The following is a 21,106-nucleotide window of genomic DNA, read 5'->3' on the forward strand; positions in this document are numbered from 1 at the left end:
ATAGGTCATTTGATTTTTTTTTGTCTCATAGAACGCCATTTGATCCGAAATCTACCAATTAGAGAAATCTTTGGCAAAGATATTTTGATTTAAAATGATAGAAATTGGGATTTGCTCCAATTGATTTCGAGGCAAATTGATCAATTCTCAATTCTCAATTCAATTCAATGATTTTTGAAACCCTGATTCTAATGCCCTTAAATTAAATGATTGAAACACTCTCACTAATGAGAATTTTAATGTTTTGAACTTAAATGATTGAAATGCCTTCTCGTCTCACAAGGCAAGATATTAAGTTTTATTTCTTCACTTTCTCAGAAGGGGTTTTTTTTTTTTCAAATGCATATCAAAAGGCCTAAATCAGAAGAGGAATATAGTTTTCACAGCATAAGAGAGAAAGACACCAATGAGGACTAGGAACGGTTTTATAAATAAAGGATAAAGAGGTCATTTCATGTGAAATATATAGAGAGAGATAGGGGGTTTTAAGCATACCTCTTAGAAAATCTATATCCTTGAGATAATTTAGAAAGAGGAAAGGTGTACATGCAGCCAATGTCTCTCCCATGTCATACTTAGGGTGGAGAGAAGTATGGTATCATCTGCTGGGATCCATATGATCAAGGTAGGAGAAAAAAAAAAAAAAACCAAGTTAGCATGATGATACACAAATGGCGTGGGAAACTTCTCTTGAAAAAATAATGGCCTCAAAAAATATTTGCTACATGGTTATTTGGGATTCAAATTTCCTTAGTGGGCACACATGATTTTGCATGGGGATAGGTCTACTATCGAATCCATCTGATAGTTAGTAGTCTAGAGAATTGTTTGAAATAGGCACATGTCAAATTTGATATTCAAATTTAATCATATATCCTACCTTGTATGCACATGCATGTTTCATACATTCTCATGTTGGCCTTAACTTTTTTGAGTGCTTCTTTTGTCGTGTAGCTAGGCTCATATTATTTGAAATTTGATATATAACTAAAGGAACTTGGGGTCTTCTTGTCTACAAAATTATTAGCATCATCCTGAGGTTTTCAATTTCAAACCGGCAATAGTAGGCCCGATTGACCCCAACCAATCAAGCCCGAAACCAATACAACCAATTGAATAAATGTGCTTGGCTCAAGCCCAACCCAATTACAAATAGTTGTTCCCAGTATAAGGGCCTTACTTGCCGGTCACCCAACAGAGATCGTCCGATTATGAGCCTGACCCTTTATCCCGACCTCTAATCTATTTGAAATTCTTATTCTACTCTGAACCATAAAGAGTAATGAGGATTTCAACTAATGAGGTTTTTCAGATATCCAAATTTTAATAGAAAAGTTGCAATTTGATGTTTCTAATCAAATAAAAATCCTTAGCTTCATCTAATCTACCATGTGACAGATCTAAGTGCCCGTCAAAAGATTTCATCTTGAAAGGGACTTTAAGAAATCCAAGTCCAAAGAGTTAGATAAAAATCTGAAATTTCTTAGAATACACTCAATTTTGGTTTCACAAAAAATTTTAAGAAAATGAAAGAAAAGGGTGTCTACAAATGAAAGGGAAGATGGCGAAGGGTTTCAAACCACTGTTTGATAACGTTTATGTTGTTTCTGTGTCTAGAAACAACCAAAACGACTTTTCACATTTCTGAAAACAAAAACATATTTTTTTGTGTTTGATAAACCTATTTCTCAAAACGTTTTTTACAGACGTAATACCACAAAAAAACCTAATAGTATCATCGGATGCCCAAAAGGGAAAGAGAGTTTGGTTGGTTATTTTTAGGTTTAAATAATTGAGAGATTTATAGGGCACAACGGCCTTTTTTTTTTTCTCTCTCTCTCAAATTCGTTTTTAGAAACTACAAAACAAGTCCGACTTGTTTCGTCAAAGTCGTTTCAAGAATTGTAAATAAGCATAAATTTTTATTTATGTTTCTAGAAACGGGTGAAACACAATAACTTGATCAAACGTTTTTTATGTTGTTTCTCCATTTCTGGGAACAAAAAAACATATCAATGATAGAAACGAAACGTTATCAAATGGTGCCTAAAATTATTAATTGATCCTATTGGTTTGGTTTCTATTCGAATTGCATACCCAAAAGAAAAACTTATTAATTAATAGCGCAAACTGAGACCAACTAAAATTTGAATTTTACTTATGCCCAAATCGCAAGTCACAACATGTGTGGGAGGCTAGACCAATGGGCTTGAGAGTTGAGTGCTTGCATTTTACATATGTTGAAGAATTTATAATGTATTTTTTTAACTCATGTAACCTAGCAAGGAGGGATTTAAAACTCTTTTTTAACACATTTATCATAACTTACTATTTCTTGTGGATACATAGGAATACGGTTACCTTAGGATTTAAATCCCCAAACCCAGCTTCCATTTTGAAACAGGTAAATTTCTGGGTTACTAGAACAAATGGGTCAGTGTTTCATGATATGCAAGTCAGGGTATTGGAACCTATAGCTCCCCCATTGGTACTAGGTTTCACTTCTCTCTTAATACTCTTGTGGTATCTGCAATATCTAATAAATATAATCATATATCCGGCTGGGCTACCGCTCTCTTTTCTAAAGATAAATGCTTATTTTCTCTTCCCAATTATGTCATAAAAAGAGAGGCTATCGATGCAGCTGCACAGGGACTTTTGATGGGACTACAGGAAATAGTCGAGGCAAGATGGGAGGTGCAGGTTAATTGGAGTGATTTGGATGGACCAGAACGCTTATTCATTAATGCATTCTCACAATTTTTTGGTTTGGCCCTGGGCAACCCTTTATCTTAGACTTGAATTGGAACATTGGCTTCTAAAACCCATTTTTTGTGAAACATGTAGCCTATAGGGCTCTGTTAGGAAAAACTAGGCTTCATAACATTTTATAATATGTCTGTTTTCTTTGTTTGTTTTACGAATAAGAAAAAAAAATCTGAAACCAGGCCAATAAACCAATTGGTCCATCGGTTTTCCTGGGTTTGAGCTATCATTTTGGCCTGATAGTGTCCATTGGGACGGTTATGAAATCCACTGATTCTGTCACCAAATGTAAGCTTGAAGAGAATGTTAAGATCATCTATCCATCCATAACATATAATCAATGCTAACATATCGAATAGAATTTTCATATAATAGAAGTTAATTGGGTTCAATAGTAAGGTATGAATGTTGCAATCTGGTGGTTAAACAATCGAAACAATCTCTTGACATTCTCAGGGTGATACTACGTAGTTTTGGCCCCATAATCTTCGCACATGCAGGAACCTTGTGCACGGAGTACACCGTTTTTTTTAGCAGTTAAGTGGGTAATTAGATTTACAAAAAACAATTTCCATCAATTTTCTTTATAATCTCTTAAGTTTAATTATGCTAATGCTTAGCAAACAGTCCTCACGTAGACAACTGAGTTATTCAATTGGTTAAGTGCAGCAAGTCTGGGCTTTGGTCTCAAGTTTGACTCCCCCAACCCCCAAAAAAAAAAATTACAGAACTAATTGCTACTGTCGCCCTCTTTGGATCCCACCCGTAACCCTGATTGCCTTCTTGGGATGTTATCCTAATCACCTATGGAGTATGGATCCTGATAAGAAATGATAAAAATTAAAAATAAATAAATAAATAAATAAAAGCACACATTCCTCACATTTACATGCTAAGCTTCAAAGAATAATAGATTATGAGGATGAAGGAAAGCAATATAATCTCCCCTTCCAAGCTTGGATCTGGTTCCTCTGACCATCTGACTTGGACTAACTTGAACTGGTCAGTTGTTGGGCTTTCCTATTCCAACTTCCTCCTTCCTCATGCATCTAAATATTCCATATGAATTTTTTTTTTTAAATAATAATTATTAATTAATATTATCTTGATGGGAATGTACATTCCAAATTCAAAGTTCAAAATGAAGAATCAGTCAGGGTCACACAGAATGAGGGCTTAATATAAAATGGTTACTCTCATCTCAAAAGACAACAACAGGAAGGACAAGAAATGTGATCAAACAAATTGACACTTAACCAAACTAAATTAGGCATTGACATTCCTTAAAACCCAATTAAATCACCACCAATGCAGAACTGATGATCTAACAGAAGCTTAAATATCCACCTACTCATGTTAAGGACGCAGCGACTTCCCTCTCTTAAGCCCTACCCCCAACCACATGGTCCCCCATTAACAAAAAAACTCAAAGAAAGATGGACTAGAGATTGCAGTCACTATTATGATTCCAATGGATCAAGTTAGACAACCTGGTTTATCATCATTAATTAATGGACCTGGTTTTCTTATAAAGACAAGGAAAGAATTTTCTTAATGAGTATGTTTGGCGAGTTAAATGAAATGAAATTTTATCGACAAGTAATAAACCTTAAGGTCCCTTATTCACATGTCAAATCTTAGATCAATTTAAGGTTATTTAATGACGAAACAAATAATTAAAAGTTCTGAAACTATTGAGAAGGTACACAGAACTATATTATTACGGGTGCATGGATATACTGTTGGTGTATGATGTCTTGTATTCCGTCGCAGTCTAATCCAGGGAGTACTGGTGCAGCACCTAGACAAGATTAGGGTTTTTTCGCTATATATTTGTAGTGAGGGTTTCTTTCTCTGTAATGCAAACAATACTGAGAGGTGTAAGGACGAGCGTTGTAACCCTATTCTCCATTGATAGTGAAGCAGGATCTCATCTCACCGGAGACGTAGGCAACCTTGCCGAACCTCGTAAAATCCGTGTGCATTGTTTATTTTGTTTTTCCATTATCTTCTGCATCGTTTTAGGGTTGCGTTTCCACATATACAATGGAGAGTATCACATTAAATTATGTCAACCCCTCCCCCCACCCCCAAAAGAAAAAAAAAATGCATGAGAATAGGCAGGCACTAATTATGAATTATATGATTGACTCCGGTTATTGTAACCTATTTTGGAATTAGTCTTTTTTATTTTTGGCCATTTTCCCCTTTCCTTTAAACTTACCTCTCAGTTTTTTGGTTCAATTCAAGATATCTATAAACCGAAACCAAATAATGTTTATAACTTCCAAACTGATTTGAATTGGTTTATTTTATTCGATTTCATTCGATTCATAAATAGTGTCAATAATTTACTTTAAATGGGAAAAAACAAATCTGTCAAAATAATTAAAATTGGGAAGATTTTTTTTTTTTTTTTTTTTTATAGAATTGAAAAGAAATTACAACGCTCAGAAGATCTCGTCATATATGTCAAATTTAATACCTTTTATTCTATTTTACACAACTTTAAAAAAAAAAAAGTCATATAAGGTAATTTCACACAACCCTACAAAGACACATGATTGAAGCATTTAATATTATTTAAGTTTGATTTGAATCAGTTTATACATATACACTTCATATACACTTTTACTTGCTACAATTCCATTCAACTAACAGCAAGCCAAATAAATTTCATTTGAAACCTGAATCAAACTGACTTTTTCAATTCTATTTTAAAACGTCAGTTTCAGTTTCAATTTTCAATTTTCAATTCTAATTTTAAATTGACACTCTTATTCATAGCAACATCTACAAGTCTTTTAATTTACCCGGGTGGTAGACACAAGGAAACGCTAGATGGTTACCCCGATGGAGTGGCCTAGGCCTTTCTCTCTAGATCAAGTCCTCCCCTTACATTTGCAGAGCCAATTTCACCTCTTTGGGTCCCACCCCAAATCAGGATGCCATCTTATTGGCCTATGGAGCCTCATAAGGAATGAAATAAATAGATAAATGAGAACACCCCTAGATTCGGGCTGATTCGAAAAGGATGGATGCAATCTGATTCAGTGTTTTTAGACCTGCGCAACACCCTCACGATCCTCGTGGAGGGCCCACCATACTTGGTATATATATATATATATATATTTATATATATATTAGAAAAAACTTCTATCTAGAACGAGAGTTTGGGAGAAGTAGAGGGCCCACCAATGATTGCATTTATCAAGTATGATATCTCATGAAGGGCATCATCATCAGCTATACCCATCAAATGGTTGAGAGAGATGATGGCAATATGATCCATATCCATAAGATCAATTAACAATTAATATTTAATAGAATGTGGGTAGCCCATTAATAAATGCCCTTAAGATTATATCCACAAAGGAATGTAATTAAATACTAATTAGCGAATTACCCAAATAAACCCTTTTCCATTTAAGGATTTCTTTATAACTTTATCGTGTAAGCTAAGTTTCACCCACCATATATTTTATTCAGTTTTGAATTGATTGTACTGGTTGGAGTATATCAAAAGCTATCCAAAACAGAGCCCTCTTGGCTCTAACACAAAGCCAGTAGCTTTGCCTTCAAAAAACAAAAATGAAAAGGTTAGTTGATCCGTAATTAAACTATATGGGTATTAAACGAATTAGAAGCATCACTATATGGATCTTAAGATTTTGAATGTCACTTCCTTATTGGGTCTCATTATTTATTTAGTTTTTGACTAAATCAACAAGAAATCTTTTTCATTCTAGAAATTTAACTAAACAATCCCCACATGTCTCTCTCTCTCTCTCTAGTCAAAGATTAAATTTTTTTATTTTATTTATTAAAAAATATTTATTGAATGATTACATAAGTTAAATAATATTGCATGAGTCTTCTGCAATTATTATAACACATTGCAATAACAAAGAAAAGAAGAGTCAGGTAGCCATGCTTTTCACCCTCTTTAACTGTAAGCCTCTTAAAATAAATAGAGATCAAAGCAATTTCTCTTCTTGAACTCAAACAAACAACTCCACCTTAGCAGTCGTGTAGTTGTGCAGTTGTGTCAGTTTAGTTGTTGGCCAATCTATTCAACTAGAACACCAAACCACCACCATCTTCGAGAGAGAAACAGAGTATTATCCATTGAAGAACTTCCTTCTTATAGGGGAAGGAGAAAAAAATACTGATACAGATCTCCTTCTGAATCATCTATACCAAACCCATCTCAATTTCAATGAAAGAGAGACAATCAGTTCCAATGGAGAGAACCAGCAAGATCATCAGGAGATCAATCTACACCTTCCTGAAGAACTACCACTACTTTACCTCAACAGCTGCAATTCTTGCATTCCCTGCTTCTGTTTCAATTCTTCTCTCAGAGTCACTTGTTCCATGCTTGTTACCTCTCCTTTCAGTGATTCATGTTCGTCTTCAAACACTCTTTGATGCAGCTGGGTTCCCACCCTCATCACAGTTCTTTTCTTTTCTCAATTTGAAGTTATCTCAAACCATTTCTTCCTCAATTTTATCTATCCCTTTCACCCTTTCCTTTCTCCTACTAGCAAAAGCCTGTGTAATTCATGCTCTCCATCACCACAAGCAGAAACCCTCTCTTCAACCTTCCTTTTCTTCTTCCCTATCCCTTTATGCTCCCCTCCTCGTTACCCACCTCTGCAACTCATTTGTTATCATCTCAGCAAACGCAGCTACCTTCTCTCTGCTCTTCCTTGCCTTTAATATCCTTGATGCCTCTGGCTTCTCTTCACCCACTACAGTTCTTATCATCTCAGCCGCTGCTGCCATCGTTTACTCTGTCATACTTGCTAATGCCCTTATTGTCTGCAACTTATCCTTGGTCATAGCAGGGACGGAGAACTGCAGTGGGTTTCTAGCAATCCTCAAGGCCTGCGTGCTTATCAGAGGCAGGGCCTCAACCGCACTCTCTCTGGCTCTCCCCGTCAATCTGGGTCTGGCTTTAGTGGAAGCCCTGTTTCAGTATCGTATAGTAAGAGTAGTTAATCATTCTGACAGGCTCAGCTCCTCCATAGTCTTGGAAGGAATGTTTATTGCATACTTGTACTCCCTCTTCATTCTCCTTGACACCATTGCAAGCTGCATATTATTCAAGAGTTTAAAATCAAGTTCTCCAATGGATCCCGAGAGAAGATATGTGTACCCTGAACAGAAAATTGGGGAAGAAGAAGATGACACTTATACATACTCGAAGGATTTGCAGGAAATAGCATAATATGATGGTTTTGTTGTACAGAAGCTGCTTCAAATAAGCTTAGGATTTCATGCTCGAGATTCGCGGATCAAATTCTGAGCCAAAAACAAGATCAATTATTGGTTTAGCTCAAAGCAGAGCCAGAAAGAGAAAGGAGGCAATTTAGCCCCCAAACTCACTTTTCTGCTTCATTGAGTTCAATATCGATTCGGTTGGTCTTGTAGATGAACAAATATGTTTACAGTTTCATTTTTCGTTTGCAAAAGCTTTTTCATTTCATTCCATTGGTTTCACATCCTGTGTATGAAACACATTTCAGGAGCCTATATTGTAAAAAGGGCAAGAATGCCCAAGACAGATTAATTAAACAATCATTATTAAGCAATTGAGCACTGAGATTTATTTGAATGTAAAAAGCATTCATTCGTACAGTTTCAGAATTACTTGTAAAGATTTGCAATTTCTATTTGAGTAATTCCATTTTAAGCAGAAACCCACTCAAAAGAGCAAAGGAGTAGTGGCAACGCAACACCCAAGATTCTCTTTAGTCTAGATGGCAAGAACCAGGTACCAGATATCCCCCAACAAAGTTCAAGGAGCTCAAGCCATTCTCTACAAATGCAGAGTATACTCTCATTCATTGTACCTCTGCTGTCTCCTCTCTCCTCAATGAAAGGAGACAAGTTGACCCCAATAATCATTTCTAGTAGGCAGAGCTGAGACTAGTAATTGTTCCCAGACAAACTGAACCCTTGATCATGAATAAAAGAATATCAAGCCAAAAAGACATCATAATTCTGTTAGTTTCAGAGATTTCTGCTGTTTGCTTGACTTGGTGAATATGATGCCTTCAATTTAACTGCCTTCTCTTCATGTCTGGAGCTGAAGAGGAGATTACTCCAGTTTGTTGACCTTTGGACCACTCTGGAGGGAACCCGGTCACTATCTTCACCACCTGACGCTTCATAGCCATCACTAGTAGACCTTGACAATGGAATTCCCTTAAGAGCAGCCGAGAAAGCAGAAGGATTGGCTGTAAGCCCTCGTCCCTCTTCTGCTCCGGATGAGGAGACACGGAATGGGTGAAGATCTGGTGAATCTAGACTACTCTCAGGAGAAGAAGCAATAACCCCACCCAAGGCTGACATGGCTCGGCTCGTGCGAAATGCACTCCGTGCCTCCTGCTGCAAAGGAGCCAAACTAGTGGACGTGTCTGCCACTGGATCAATGAGATTGCTGTTCGTATCCTTGGCTGATATCTTGCCGAGTGGCTCAAGAGGAAGGTCTGCTGGGAGCCGGACCCGCTTACTAGCTCGCCTCCGATTCTCAGACCTTTGGAACATCCGGCCGCTGTTGCTGCCAAAGCTTCTGTCTGTTTCTAAACCTAGTGGGGCTTCCCTTCTCATCACAGGCTGCAAGATTCTAGACTTCTTCCTTGCCTGTGCAGCAACCCTTGAGACTTCTTCTGGATTCAACCGCGCCAATGCCCAAGGACTTAACTTTACAGGCCCGGCATTCTTTTTCCTGCTTGATTCATCTGCCACAATCCTCTTCCCTGACGAGCTAACAGACATGCCAGTGTCTGGAGGAACAACATCAAACTGGAAAGCCAAAAATGTCAGAATCTCTGGGTAAGGAACAAACAAACAAACAATTTGAGCCTCATCATTTACAGAAATTTATACCAAACAAAAATAGCCTTCGTGCAGCATCATCTAAAAGAAGGTTAGGAGAAGCTCAGTCCAGGGCAACTGGACCAGTAAACATTTCTTGAGCATCTATAGCATGCCATGTCTCAAATGTTCAATCGATCAGGAGCTACGTGAGCCAGTGCCATCATAAAGATTATATAAAATAGAAATAACTAAGAAAATATTATTTTTAACCATCTGTCGTAAGTGTTACTTCTTCAAACTTGTAGAAACTAAATTTGAAAGTTTTTTTTTTCGAATGTAACTTCTTCAAAATTTTAGGAACTAAATTTGAAAGTTCTTTTACCATTTAAATGAATAGCAAAACAGGATACATTCTAACCATTCATTCATGCTGAATTTTGTTCAATCTGATATTTTAGAAGGGGCCACTCATCATTTGTTCCTGATTCTCTAGCCATTGCATACGTGGCAAGTTATTACAGCCCCAGACCAGTAGAATGGTCCAAGTACCCAGACTGGAAACTTTGCCAACTTCAAAATATGGATTCTCATGCCTTAATTTGTACTCAAGTTACCACAAGAAAAGTGATTTTAAAACCTACCTGATCTTCAAGAAATAAGCGTGGGGGAGTGCACCATGCACCTCGGTGGAAAGTATTGAAGGAGCTTGCACTACTAAGCCCAGTAAGGGAGCTGACAGTAGACATTTGAGGGCTCTGCTGACCTCCAATTCCTTGTTGATCTTGCTCCCTCAAGGCAACGATATAGTCATAGGTGCTAATTCCCTGTGACACAAGTATATAAATACATGCAGCAAGTACATTATTGGCAGCTTGAAACATATCAGGGAAATGCAGGGAGAGGGGAGAAACTGGCACCCATACCAAAGGTTGATGACCAACTTTATAACATCAAGGGTTAAGTGCATCATCCTTGGTGAAACATACCAATCTCACAAAAGAAACAAAGGTATGATCCTGAACTAACCTTTTTTATGAGTAGAACATGAAAGAAGAAAAGCTGCGCAAGCGGTAGAGTGGCAATCATAGCCAAAATGGTGCATGAAGCCTGTTTAATGCAAGTTCACATCCATCAGTAAAGATTAAGACTTAATTGACAAGATTGAAACTCTGCACGCAACTAAGTTCTTTTCATTGTGTACAATTAAAAAAAATATATATCAAACTTAGCACCCAGTGAGACAAAGAATGTCAGAGATGACAAAATGGTAGCGAACAGGAGAACCGATAGAGAATCAAACACTCACCACCACAACTACAAAGGGAACCAAAGAGAAACTGCTCCCCAACTTGGAGGTGATTTCCACAGAGAATCGTTTACGCTCAAGAAAACAGCAGATCATCACAAGTATTCCTATCGACCATTGTAGAATAAGCTGCAATCTCAAGCCCAAGGTGCACAAACCACGTATATACCTGTCAATAGTCAACCAAAATGAAAAAAGACCTGAAAGTAAATTGCTTACTCTTTGATTCAGGTCATCTCTGGGATGTGGCATGTTACTTTCAGGTGAGGATAGTCTCATAAAGGCCAAAGAGAGTTGGAACTGGGATAGGGTGAGAACCAGTATTTAGGAAGCAGAGGGAAGACCGGATGTCAAGGTTGTGAAGGGACCTGGATTGAATGCACCAAGGGATCACACAGGCACAGAGGCAACTAGGAGTATTCAGGTCTGACATTTTCTAAGATTCTAAACAAGGCGAAAAGACAGGCCATGCTTACCAAGAGAATAGCAGCAATCATGAGGGTGAAAAACTGTCGGTAGTTCTTTCGGCCTATACAGTTGTTTAGCCACTACAAAATCAAGGATGAAGAAGTCATTAGAGGTATTTCCAGGAATTATGAGAATTCCCAGCAAATCAAAAGTCTGTATACCCTGCAGTGATGATCAAAGCGGTCAACACACTTATCACAAACTCTACAGTGCTTGCTGTACTTGAAAACCTGCAGTACAAAAGTTCAAGCAAATCAGAATACATCCTATATCAAATCGATAATGTAATGATAGAACTAATTTATTGAGTGATTCTAGAGCCAGAATGTGCAGCTAAATTGGAAAAACTCTTCCCCATCCCTCCTGCCCTGCTTTTTTGGTGGGCATATGTTGATGTTCTTCTAAGCAAGTGCAGAAAGGAAAGAGGGAAGGGGGGGGGGGGGGGGGAACAGACATATAGAACTTATCGCCAAATTTGGCCAGATTTCGTATTCAAGATAATACATTTTGTTTTTCTCCTTTTTATTGTTTAGTTTCAGATAAAAAAGGTATGGAAACAAAGCAGTTACCTTTTTTTCCTACCAGAATAGATGGGAAACTGGTGAGTCAAAAACTCAAAGATTCTAACTTAAGATTAACAACAAATAGATCATGAAAGGAGAGAAAGAACTGGAAAGTTTAAAGAGAAGGTCCAAGTTTAAGAAAACCTTTAGGATAGAAACAACAAACAATATGAGCAGTCTAGCTTCACAGCAGAGATTTAATTGGAACGACGCAGCCAGTGAGTACAAAAGATTGATAAGATGGATCGTTTGAAATATCAGTTCCATGGAACAGACACAAGCAGTCCAGTGGTTTAGTTGATTTTGTAGAAGATCTACTTTGTGAAACCAACAACATTGTGGATTTGAAACCTACATTTGCACAAATACAGGGAATCGATTGAGAACCGTAAGGATCCACAGAACATGGTCCTCAGATTCCTTCATATAATGCTCTACAATTAAATTCCTTCAAAGAAGATAAAAATCATTGTGGGTACCAAATGCTTCAACATACCTCCACCTCACACAAACTGCAGTAGAACATGCCATCTTCACTCATATCTTGCTCAGAAAATTGTTCTCGATGATTGCGGGAGTTACAGATAAAAGCACATGTACAGAACCCTAATAAAACCACACAACAAGACTGCCCATGAGAGGATGAATTCTTTTCAGTTTCATCAGTGGTGTCCTCCCCTATGGATTCCATGCCCGTCCCAATCTCATCCAAGGGCTTCTCTCCAATCATTCCAGTATTAGCTTTATGTGTTGAAGAAGTTGATTCTCCTCCTAGTTTAGATTCCTTGAGCTGATTATGCTTTCCACTGTGTGCAGTGCCAACATATTTCTTGGACTTGAAGACTCCTGGGTCCGCAGGATCAGCAGCCGCACACCACATGTACAGACCAAAGACACATGTAATCTGGCAATAGATGTATTAACAATATGAATCAAAGAAAGGAAGGGGATAGTGACTGAAAAAATAGTATGCATTTTCAAGCCAACACAGTCAGGTTATGTAAAAATTAGAAGACACCAGACAATAGCTAACATACGGGATGCAGATGATACTAAAATTCACAATACATATGCAGAACTCTCACTAGCGAATTTGAACCACGGAATCACAAGACTAAATCCCTACTTCAACCATTCGCATGGAAGATAGTGGCAGACAAATTATTCATTAGATAGGGAACACCTGAATCATCCACGAATCAGTAGCTGGGTCCCTATCAGCTTTGTATCTCATCATGTAATGAACAATTTTCCTTGTCATCCTAGTCGCTGAAATTTTCAAGATTTTGATTCCAAAAGTATATCAGAAGAGGATTTTTCTCATTTAGTTTGTGTGTATGCATATGCATTTTTTTTTCCGGAGTCAACTTAGGTTCTTATGTTGAACAGCCCCTTCAAGATAGAATGGTCTGTTGAAAAGGAAAATCCCCTCAGGGATCCGACTTTGCGGCTGTGTCCAAAATCCCCAGTTAAAAAGACTGCCAGAACTGGATAAAATAGATCTGTTGTCAAACAACTAACCAACAAGCGCACAAGTGGGTATGCAAGCCCCATTACATTGGCCACCCTAATAAATTATCAAGACTAAACATTAACCAACTAGAAATCTCATACTCATGGGATTTTCACAGAAATAAAAACCTAAATATAGGTTCCTGAAGTTTCAGAAGGCAAGATAGAGATTCTCATAAATAAATAACATGGAACATAAATGCATAACAGGCAAACTATCTCAAGTCCCAACTGCATTAAACAAATATAACATAGCTACAAAAGAAATGCTAAATGGCTTCAGGATTTATTTTGGAGAGAAGCATTATGAAAATTTCTTTGATACAAATTCCATAACAATTGCTCCCAACACAGATACTGAATGCAAGAAAGAATAACACCCACGCCATCATTCTCCAAGTTTTCCATTCAGCAAATTTTTTGACAAAATGCTTATTAAAAAGGAAACCTGCAGGCTTCAGTTTCATCCAGTGTTCAACTGGAGTCCATCTCAATTCCAGTTCTCTTTCCCATCCACAACGTAGAAGACAAAACCAAGTTCAATAATACTAATAATTTATAGGTAACACCATATTCTATGTCCAATAAGGAGTTTCATTACTCTTCCTCAACCTTCAAATAAAGCAATTTGCAACAGTTAAAACCACTGAGTCATGCAACTGCAAGGAAGATCCAAGATATACACATGTCCCAATATGACACAAAATACAGAAAATTTGAGATGTGCGGCTAATCTGCTATTAGAAAAAATCGTAACACGGCAACTTGAAAGAAATAGACTCCTCGATGATCTTCCTATCCTGAAGTATTAAACCAATGTCATCACTGTATTCCAGTTAGATTCCACTGCCTGGAATTTTAGTTCATTCTATAGTCGGAAGAAATCATTTCTACTGGCTCAGAATCAACTATAATCCAGTTATAAAGATCATATCAACTCCAAAGGTGCCCATGAAAATGTATGGAATGAATTTCACATGATTGCAAATGTTCCCCTAAAACCAGACATGAAGTTCAAGGTACAATAAGGGGCAACTATACAAAGGTCTGACTAACTCTTTCACCCATGGGACAGGCATCCTAACAACTCTGATTATTTGAGATGGGGATCCCAATATTTAACACTACTTGCCACAAGAGTAGGATTGAACACTCGCATGAGATAAATAGCGCTTATGACTTCACCTAAATGAGCTACAGAACCCTCAAAGATACAACAAAGAGCTTAAAAGACAAGCAACCCTTACTCATTCCAAATTCACAAAGCTCATGCGGAACCTCAAGGATCAGTCAACAAAAACACAAAAAGGCCACAAGTTTATGACTAATCTATTTAAGAGATAGGTCACAGAATCAGGGCCAACTCGTGAATCAGAAAGCAAACCATCAAAAGCAAATCAAGCAGATCTCAAGCCATGAATGATGAAAAAACAAGTGAATAAAATAAAATATACAAGTAGAAGGAAAATGGATTGGGGAAAAAATATGTAAAATGGCTGACCAAGGGAGTGTAAAGCCCCATCACAACGTACTGAAACAGCTTCCTCCCTACGAACGGAACGAAGAAAACATAAAACGCAAACCCCAGTGCCAGAAACACAGCCACTGCAACCACCTACAAGATAGAGAGCGGAATAAGCGTCCCCAGCGGAATAAGAAGGAAAGAATAGATAAAAAAGAAAAGAGAAGTAACGATTATGAACACCTGAAGAGGATGGTAGGGAAGCTGCCATCCATGCTTCCTCATTTCCTGCTGAAATGTTGCAGACAAAATGCAAAATAAAGAAACTACAAAACCAGATTCAAACCAGAGTATAAGACCAAAATGAAAGGCATCAGTTCCTTTCTTTTCTTTACCCTTTTTTTCCTCCTCCCTTCTACTGCTACTACTGCTCAGGGACAGATGTGATGCACTAACAGCAAGCAGGAGGATTGCATGTCTACTTTCCACCGTTCTAATCAAGAGGAAGTGAAAAAATAAAGGAAAAGAAAAGAACAAAAGGTGGGTAGGGATGATGATTGGCCTGGGAGAGAGAGAGAGAGAGAGAGAGAGAGAGAGAGGAAGGGAGCAATGGACAGTGAAGAAAGCTTGTCTGGTTCACTTAATCATCTCTCTCCACTCTCCAGTCATGGAATACAAGAAATGCAAGTTGGGTAATTGGGTTTCTTCTCCCATGTGAACCTTTCTTACATGGAGCAACATCTGTACCCTCTGCCCAAGGCTCTGAGAGTAAATACAGAGAGAGAGAGAGAGAGAGAGAGAGAGAGAGAGAGAACTGGGTTTCCTTTGTAAGCTCATAATTACCCTTCCAAACCTCCAGTCTTTAGTTTTCCTTGTTTCTCGTGTACATCTTTTTCTATGGACAAATCATCTGTGTCTCGTCAGTAGACTCCCAGTACAAATACATACACAATTGTTTGGTTTTATCTGGTTGTAGTTTCTAACAACTCATTTTTAATAGTCTCTCTCTCTCTCTCTCTCTCTCTCTCTCTCTCTCTTCTGTGATCTGATCTGGTCAAACTCCAAATCAGAAAAACTCAATTACTGGTATAATATGCATGCAGCTAATCAGTTTAGTTTAGTGGGACAGAGTAATACTTATTATAATTTTTAACAAGGAATCTTAGGACATTTTCTTATGGGTTGACTGGTAAGGTATGCTGATGAGATAGGCTTTTCCTAACCGTTGGATTGGTGTCAATACAAGGTGGGGTAGGGGCTTTAATGGTTGATGCCTATTGGATGTTCATCCTTTCTTGCTCTTCTTTATATTATGGAAGGGAAAAAGAGAAAGCACTATAATAAGGGATGGTCCCTCTTCAACAATGGCATCTGTGACCCCCTACCTTTTGCCCCGCTTTTGGACAGAGTAAATTACCTTTTCCACTTGTCCAAATGGGATTGTTGAGGTTAACAAGAAGTCCTTTGGATCTAGTGCCAATTGTGGCCATTGGAACGTTTGGGGGATGGCCAAATTCTAAGAGGTGTATGCTTGAACCTAGTCCTGTTTCCATCTTGGACATATACCCAATTAAAGACGGTGCTTTCCATCATTTGGTGTAAGTCTCTTCTTTCTCATAATAGCAAGCATTTGCTTTATTTACTCTTTCTAATTCCCACTTTTTATTTCCAATCTTTAGAATGTCTAATGGGGAAATTAAGTAGTATTTGAGAATTAGTACTACTTGGTTCAGGGTTGTTTTGATATGATTCTATTTCAATTTCATTGGGGTTGATTTTGATTTTACAAATTTGTTTGGTTTTGAGGGTAAACCTTAGCGCAATGATAAGATTGTTCCATTATAATATAGTAATTGTAAATTCAAGTTAAGAAAAATCACTCTGTGAAGTTGGGTAAAACTAGATACAAAATGATCCTCCCTAGATCGGCCTTGGTAAGTTGTGTGTGCTCTTTTTAAGTTATTCGATTTGAATTCCGCACCTTATTTATATGAGGAAATCAAAATTTTGAAAAAGATGAGAAGCCGTTTCACTTTTAAATAAAAATTTACATTGATAAATTTAATGGGTAAAACAGTAATTTTATAGTAAAAAAAAAACACACAATCCTTTTTCTCTTGTATCGATTAAAAACCCGAATTTAAGAAAAAGAATAGAGATAAATTTGTTCGATATGTATCAATTTCATATTGATTCAAAAATGATCCATAATCCAATACCATGCAGTAAAACCATGCTCACCGGTCACCACCGCACGCGGCCAAGCCCCCGGCCCCAACCACTTCCGCGCAATATCAAACTCCCATGCAAGAGTGGGAAAAGCAAGAGATTATTAAGGTTGTGGAAGGAAATTGTGAATGTTCATGGAGAGAGTTACAACGCTTTTAACTAAACAGGTCTGTATCTGTGTCTTTTTAACCATTTTATCATCTATTATGCATATGATGCAATCTCACATTTATCATCATTCTGGTCTTCGTTTTGTTTTGGAGAAGAAAGAATATGAGTGAAGGTGTATCTCTTCACCCACCTCTTAAAAATTACATGACTTGGCCCTTAAATATTTGAAGGGCTATAGATCAATCACTAGCCCGTGGCTATTACATCAGCACACGGGCCAATGAGAGGGTAGATGGAAGCATTGATCAGGAGGCACTTCAAGGACAGGGTGGTCTTTTTGATGCCCTATTGTGTATAGGTGTGGGTAGCACGATCAAGGACTATTATTTTTTCTCATATTTGACACAAAATTTGTTTGGTTTTTAAAAAAGCCCAAAGTGGACTTCTTAAATATGATAAGCTTAGATTAAGGGAGAATCTATTATCAGAAATTGAACTTTCAAAATATGCAATCATATCTATTCAAGATCATACTTTGGACAATACCTAAACAATACAAGCCTTTCACCACTACTTCTATTATGATCATTATATGCTTGTCTCTATTGATTACAAGCCTTTAGTTCTTCCAACCTAATTTAGATCACTTCTTCTGAAGCATCATTAGACCTCCATTTAACATCACTATATCACCTTAAATTACTTTCTTAGAGCCTATGATGAATTAGGGTAACTCCCAAAACAGCTTTGACATAGTCATTCTTCACTTTATCTTTTATAGATTTGTTGTATGTTTACCTCAACATCCTCATCTATACCATACATAACTTATCTATATTACACTTGTTAACAGTTTCACAATCCACCTGGTAAATCATAGTTGGTCGAACAATTATCCTGTAAAATTTACCTTTAAACTTTAAAAGAACATATTTATCACACAAGTCTGTGGACACAATTGATTTCTCTACTACTCTTTAAAGAACACATAACTACTTTGAAAGGAAAGATAATAATTTTATGTAAAGAATAGAACACCACCCTCGTTGTAATAATGGTCTCATCACCTTTCTATGCCATGCCACTCCCACTATGACCACCACTTCCTAACCCCTATGCACACACTCGCCCATAGAAAAACACTTGTTCCATATTGAAATAGAAATCATATACCAAATATGACCATCTCCGGACACGGTTTTGAGTTTCCATCATGACACGTGAGAGAGAGCGACTAGTCAGCAATGCCTCCAGTGAGTATGGTGGGGTCGGGTCACGGGTCTGGCTTGGTTACTGTTTTGACTTTGCCAACTGGGAACTTGGGAGAAGATAGAGATAGAGCACACAGCATAGAGTATATAGAGGGAGGACCAGAGTGGCATTCCCTATTCTATTTTCTATATTCCCTTTCTTAAAATCTCATTTTGGAGTTATATCGTTGGCTGTTGGTGTTTGTCTATAGTGCTAAAATACTAATTGGGTCTTCGGTGTTGGATTTTTCTACGTCTTTTTTTAGGTTACACCAAATTCTGTCCTCTCTCCTCTATTAACCCATTCCTATTGTCATCTGCTGGCGTGTATGATGGAGATAAATCTGGAGTCAGGGGGAGACACATGGAATGAGTACACGTTAAGATGGGTTACCTTGGATTCCTTTTGTGGGACCCACGCGTGTGTTTGGGGTGGTCTGGTGGACTCTGGTCACGGGTTTGAGCTCCTTTCAACGCAATGAGGCTTCATGAGGGCCCCACCCCATCCCTGCCCAAGAGATCTACCACTTTTGCGATCTGGAAGTATCAATTTCTGTCTTACCCAATAAGACGCAAATTTGTGTCGTATTTAAAGCAATTGTTGGAAAATCAGGTCTTCAGTCCTCGAGTCACCAGCCGAGCTCTAAAACTCGGGGTCGGTCTCAACTCTCAACAGATACGGATCCGTATGAAATTGAATCGGATAGATTCATCTTTAAAAAGTCAAAATTGAACCGAGTCGTTTATATGAAAATCGTAAAATCGTTTAGCAAATGATTTGATTTTAATTTCAAATTTAAGATCGATTAGTTAAATGAGTTGGGTTGGTTTTAACTATTTAACCCGTTGGTTTCAAATCGAATTGACACCGTAAAATCAAACAGTTTATAAACTGTCAAAACCAATCCAATTAACCTGTATAACGATTAAATATTTAGTTATTTTAACAAAACACAATGGTTTAATTTAGGGAATAATTAAGGACCATAGAGATTGTCCAACAATCTATTCAATAATTTATTCCTATTATGTATTTATGCAGTTAAATCATTGCTTGTTCAATGCCTCATTTAATTTGATATAAGATTGAAACGTTTATCAAAAAAAGTAAATTTTAGTAAGCATGCGAATAAACTAGTAAATCGATTACTAACCATATGAAATAAACCATTGAAAACCTTAAACCAAAATCGTTTAAAAACTGTGGAACCAAAACCATTTACTAAATGGTTGCAGTTTCTGAAACTGCAACCATATAGCAAAATGGTGTCGTTTTAGTTTCAGCCAAATAAATGTGAACTGAACCAAACTGAACTGCACACTATATACGCCGAAACCAAACGATTAACACCCTTAGTTGGTGATTTGGACTTTTTACAGATAGTACTAGTAAATTGATATCGAATCGATAAAACTTAGGATCAATTTATACCAAGGTTTTAGGGGACGGTATCAGTATCACTGTCGATACCATTATAGATCAGATTGGATCGGTGGGCATGCCCCTTTTTTTGCCCCCTTTTTTTTTTTAGTATTAATTTTTTATAATTTTACCCCTAAAACGATATGGATAATTGATCCGGATCAATCAAGGATCGGGGGATTGATTTCAGCCGATACTGATTCAATATGGCCGATACCAGACCGATACTTGAAACCTTGATCTAGACCGATCCTACTGATTCTGATTGATCCAATTCAATTTAATAACCATGGTCAATAGTCACTCGATCATAATCAAGTACAGGGGAAATTTTAGTTGAGAGCATGGTTTAAATAATTGGTATCGAATTATATCTGATTCCTTATCGGTATTATGCTTGGATTCAATGACAAATCTTTTTTTTTTTTTGTAATCGTAAAAAGATGAAGATAAAAGGTATGAATTGGATCAATACAAGCCGATATTATCAATATCATATGGAAATTGGCCAAAACTAATACCAATATCAACATCGATTACTTAAACCCGATTTGTGATTTTGAGGGGTGCGGGTCAAATAGAAGAAAAAAAAACAAACAAAAAAAGAAAATCTACAGTTTTTTGGTTGGTACCTTATTTTATTAGTCATCTTACCCTAGAGGGAACTTGTGTTTGAGGATGTTTTGTAAACTTTCTCAAGACATACAAATGGTGGTTAAATACCACGAGATTGAATCAATATAAATATGGATTAAACCGTTGTTATTGGTTATTTATATTACTTGAAAGAGTTTTTCGATATGTTTTATTTAGGTTGCATCTTATACATGATTTTAGTGCACAATATTGGATTGAGTATCGATCACCTTCAAAACTAATACGATACTGACTTGAATGAGCCTATATCAAGCAAAGTTAGTTCCTGTTTTTTTTTTTTTTTTTTTTTTTTTTTAAATTTTTAATTTTTAATATTTTTTTTTAAATCAGATTCTTTTCTTATGAACCTAAACCTTATTTTCGTTAATGAAACTTCGGGTGAATAGTTTTATATAAAAAAAAAAAAATCTAAAAATGTATAATCATGGAATTTTTCCTTAAAAGAAAGTGTAAATTCTAAACACAACTAGCTAGAGTTAGAAGTGTTATTTAAACACTTTCATAATAAAAAATTCGATTATTAGTGATGCA

At 37.0% G+C, this 21,106-nt stretch overlaps 2 protein-coding genes across 3 annotated transcripts; one reads left to right on the plus strand and one right to left on the minus strand.

Annotated features, from left to right (window-relative positions):
* Window positions 1-7,009: 7,009 nt before the first annotated feature.
* LOC122076282 lies at window positions 7,010-7,999 on the plus strand. The gene has a single exon (XM_042641602.1). It carries the CDS (start codon window positions 7,010-7,012, stop codon window positions 7,997-7,999), a length of 990 nt encoding a protein of 329 aa, XP_042497536.1.
* A 494-nt stretch (window positions 8,000-8,493) lies between these two features.
* LOC122076003 (probable protein S-acyltransferase 22) lies at window positions 8,494-15,687 on the minus strand. Of its 2 annotated transcripts, none has more exons than XM_042641256.1 (10): window positions 15,301-15,687; window positions 15,149-15,193; window positions 14,945-15,058; window positions 12,428-12,835; window positions 11,530-11,598; window positions 11,377-11,448; window positions 10,901-11,029; window positions 10,621-10,701; window positions 10,236-10,418; window positions 8,494-9,579 (listed from the first exon to the last, which is right to left on the minus strand). In XM_042641256.1, exons 2-10 carry the CDS (start codon window positions 15,188-15,190, stop codon window positions 8,785-8,787), a joined length of 1,893 nt encoding a protein of 630 aa, XP_042497190.1. In that variant the 5' UTR covers window positions 15,191-15,193; window positions 15,301-15,687; the 3' UTR covers window positions 8,494-8,784. The 2 variants fall into 2 exon arrangements, with proteins under 2 accessions (XP_042497190.1, XP_042497189.1); XM_042641255.1 differs by having other exon boundaries at window positions 15,149-15,196.
* Window positions 15,688-21,106: the final 5,419 nt, after the last annotated feature.

The sequence above is a fragment of the Macadamia integrifolia genome, chromosome 4 (assembly GCF_013358625.1).
Source record: "Macadamia integrifolia cultivar HAES 741 chromosome 4, SCU_Mint_v3, whole genome shotgun sequence".
Taxonomy (NCBI): Eukaryota; Viridiplantae; Streptophyta; class Magnoliopsida; order Proteales; family Proteaceae; genus Macadamia; species Macadamia integrifolia.

What these genes read in the sequence shown, in the direction of transcription:
- LOC122076003 (XM_042641256.1), bottom strand. Translation starts at nt 15,190, where the DNA reads ATGAGGAAGCATGGATGGCAGCTTCCCTACCATCCTCTTCAG. An exon ending in TGGGGCTTTACACTCCCTTG is followed by an intron (nt 12,836 to 14,944) that starts GTCAGCCATTTT and finishes ATCTATTGCCAG; the next exon opens with ATTACATGTGTCTTTGGTCT. An exon ending in GCTTTGATCATCACTGCAGG is followed by an intron (nt 11,449 to 11,529) that starts GTATACAGACTT and finishes TTGATTTTGTAG; the next exon opens with TGGCTAAACAACTGTATAGG.
- LOC122076282 (XM_042641602.1), top strand. Translation starts at nt 7,010, where the DNA reads ATGGAGAGAACCAGCAAGATCATCAGGAGATCAATCTACACCTTCCTG.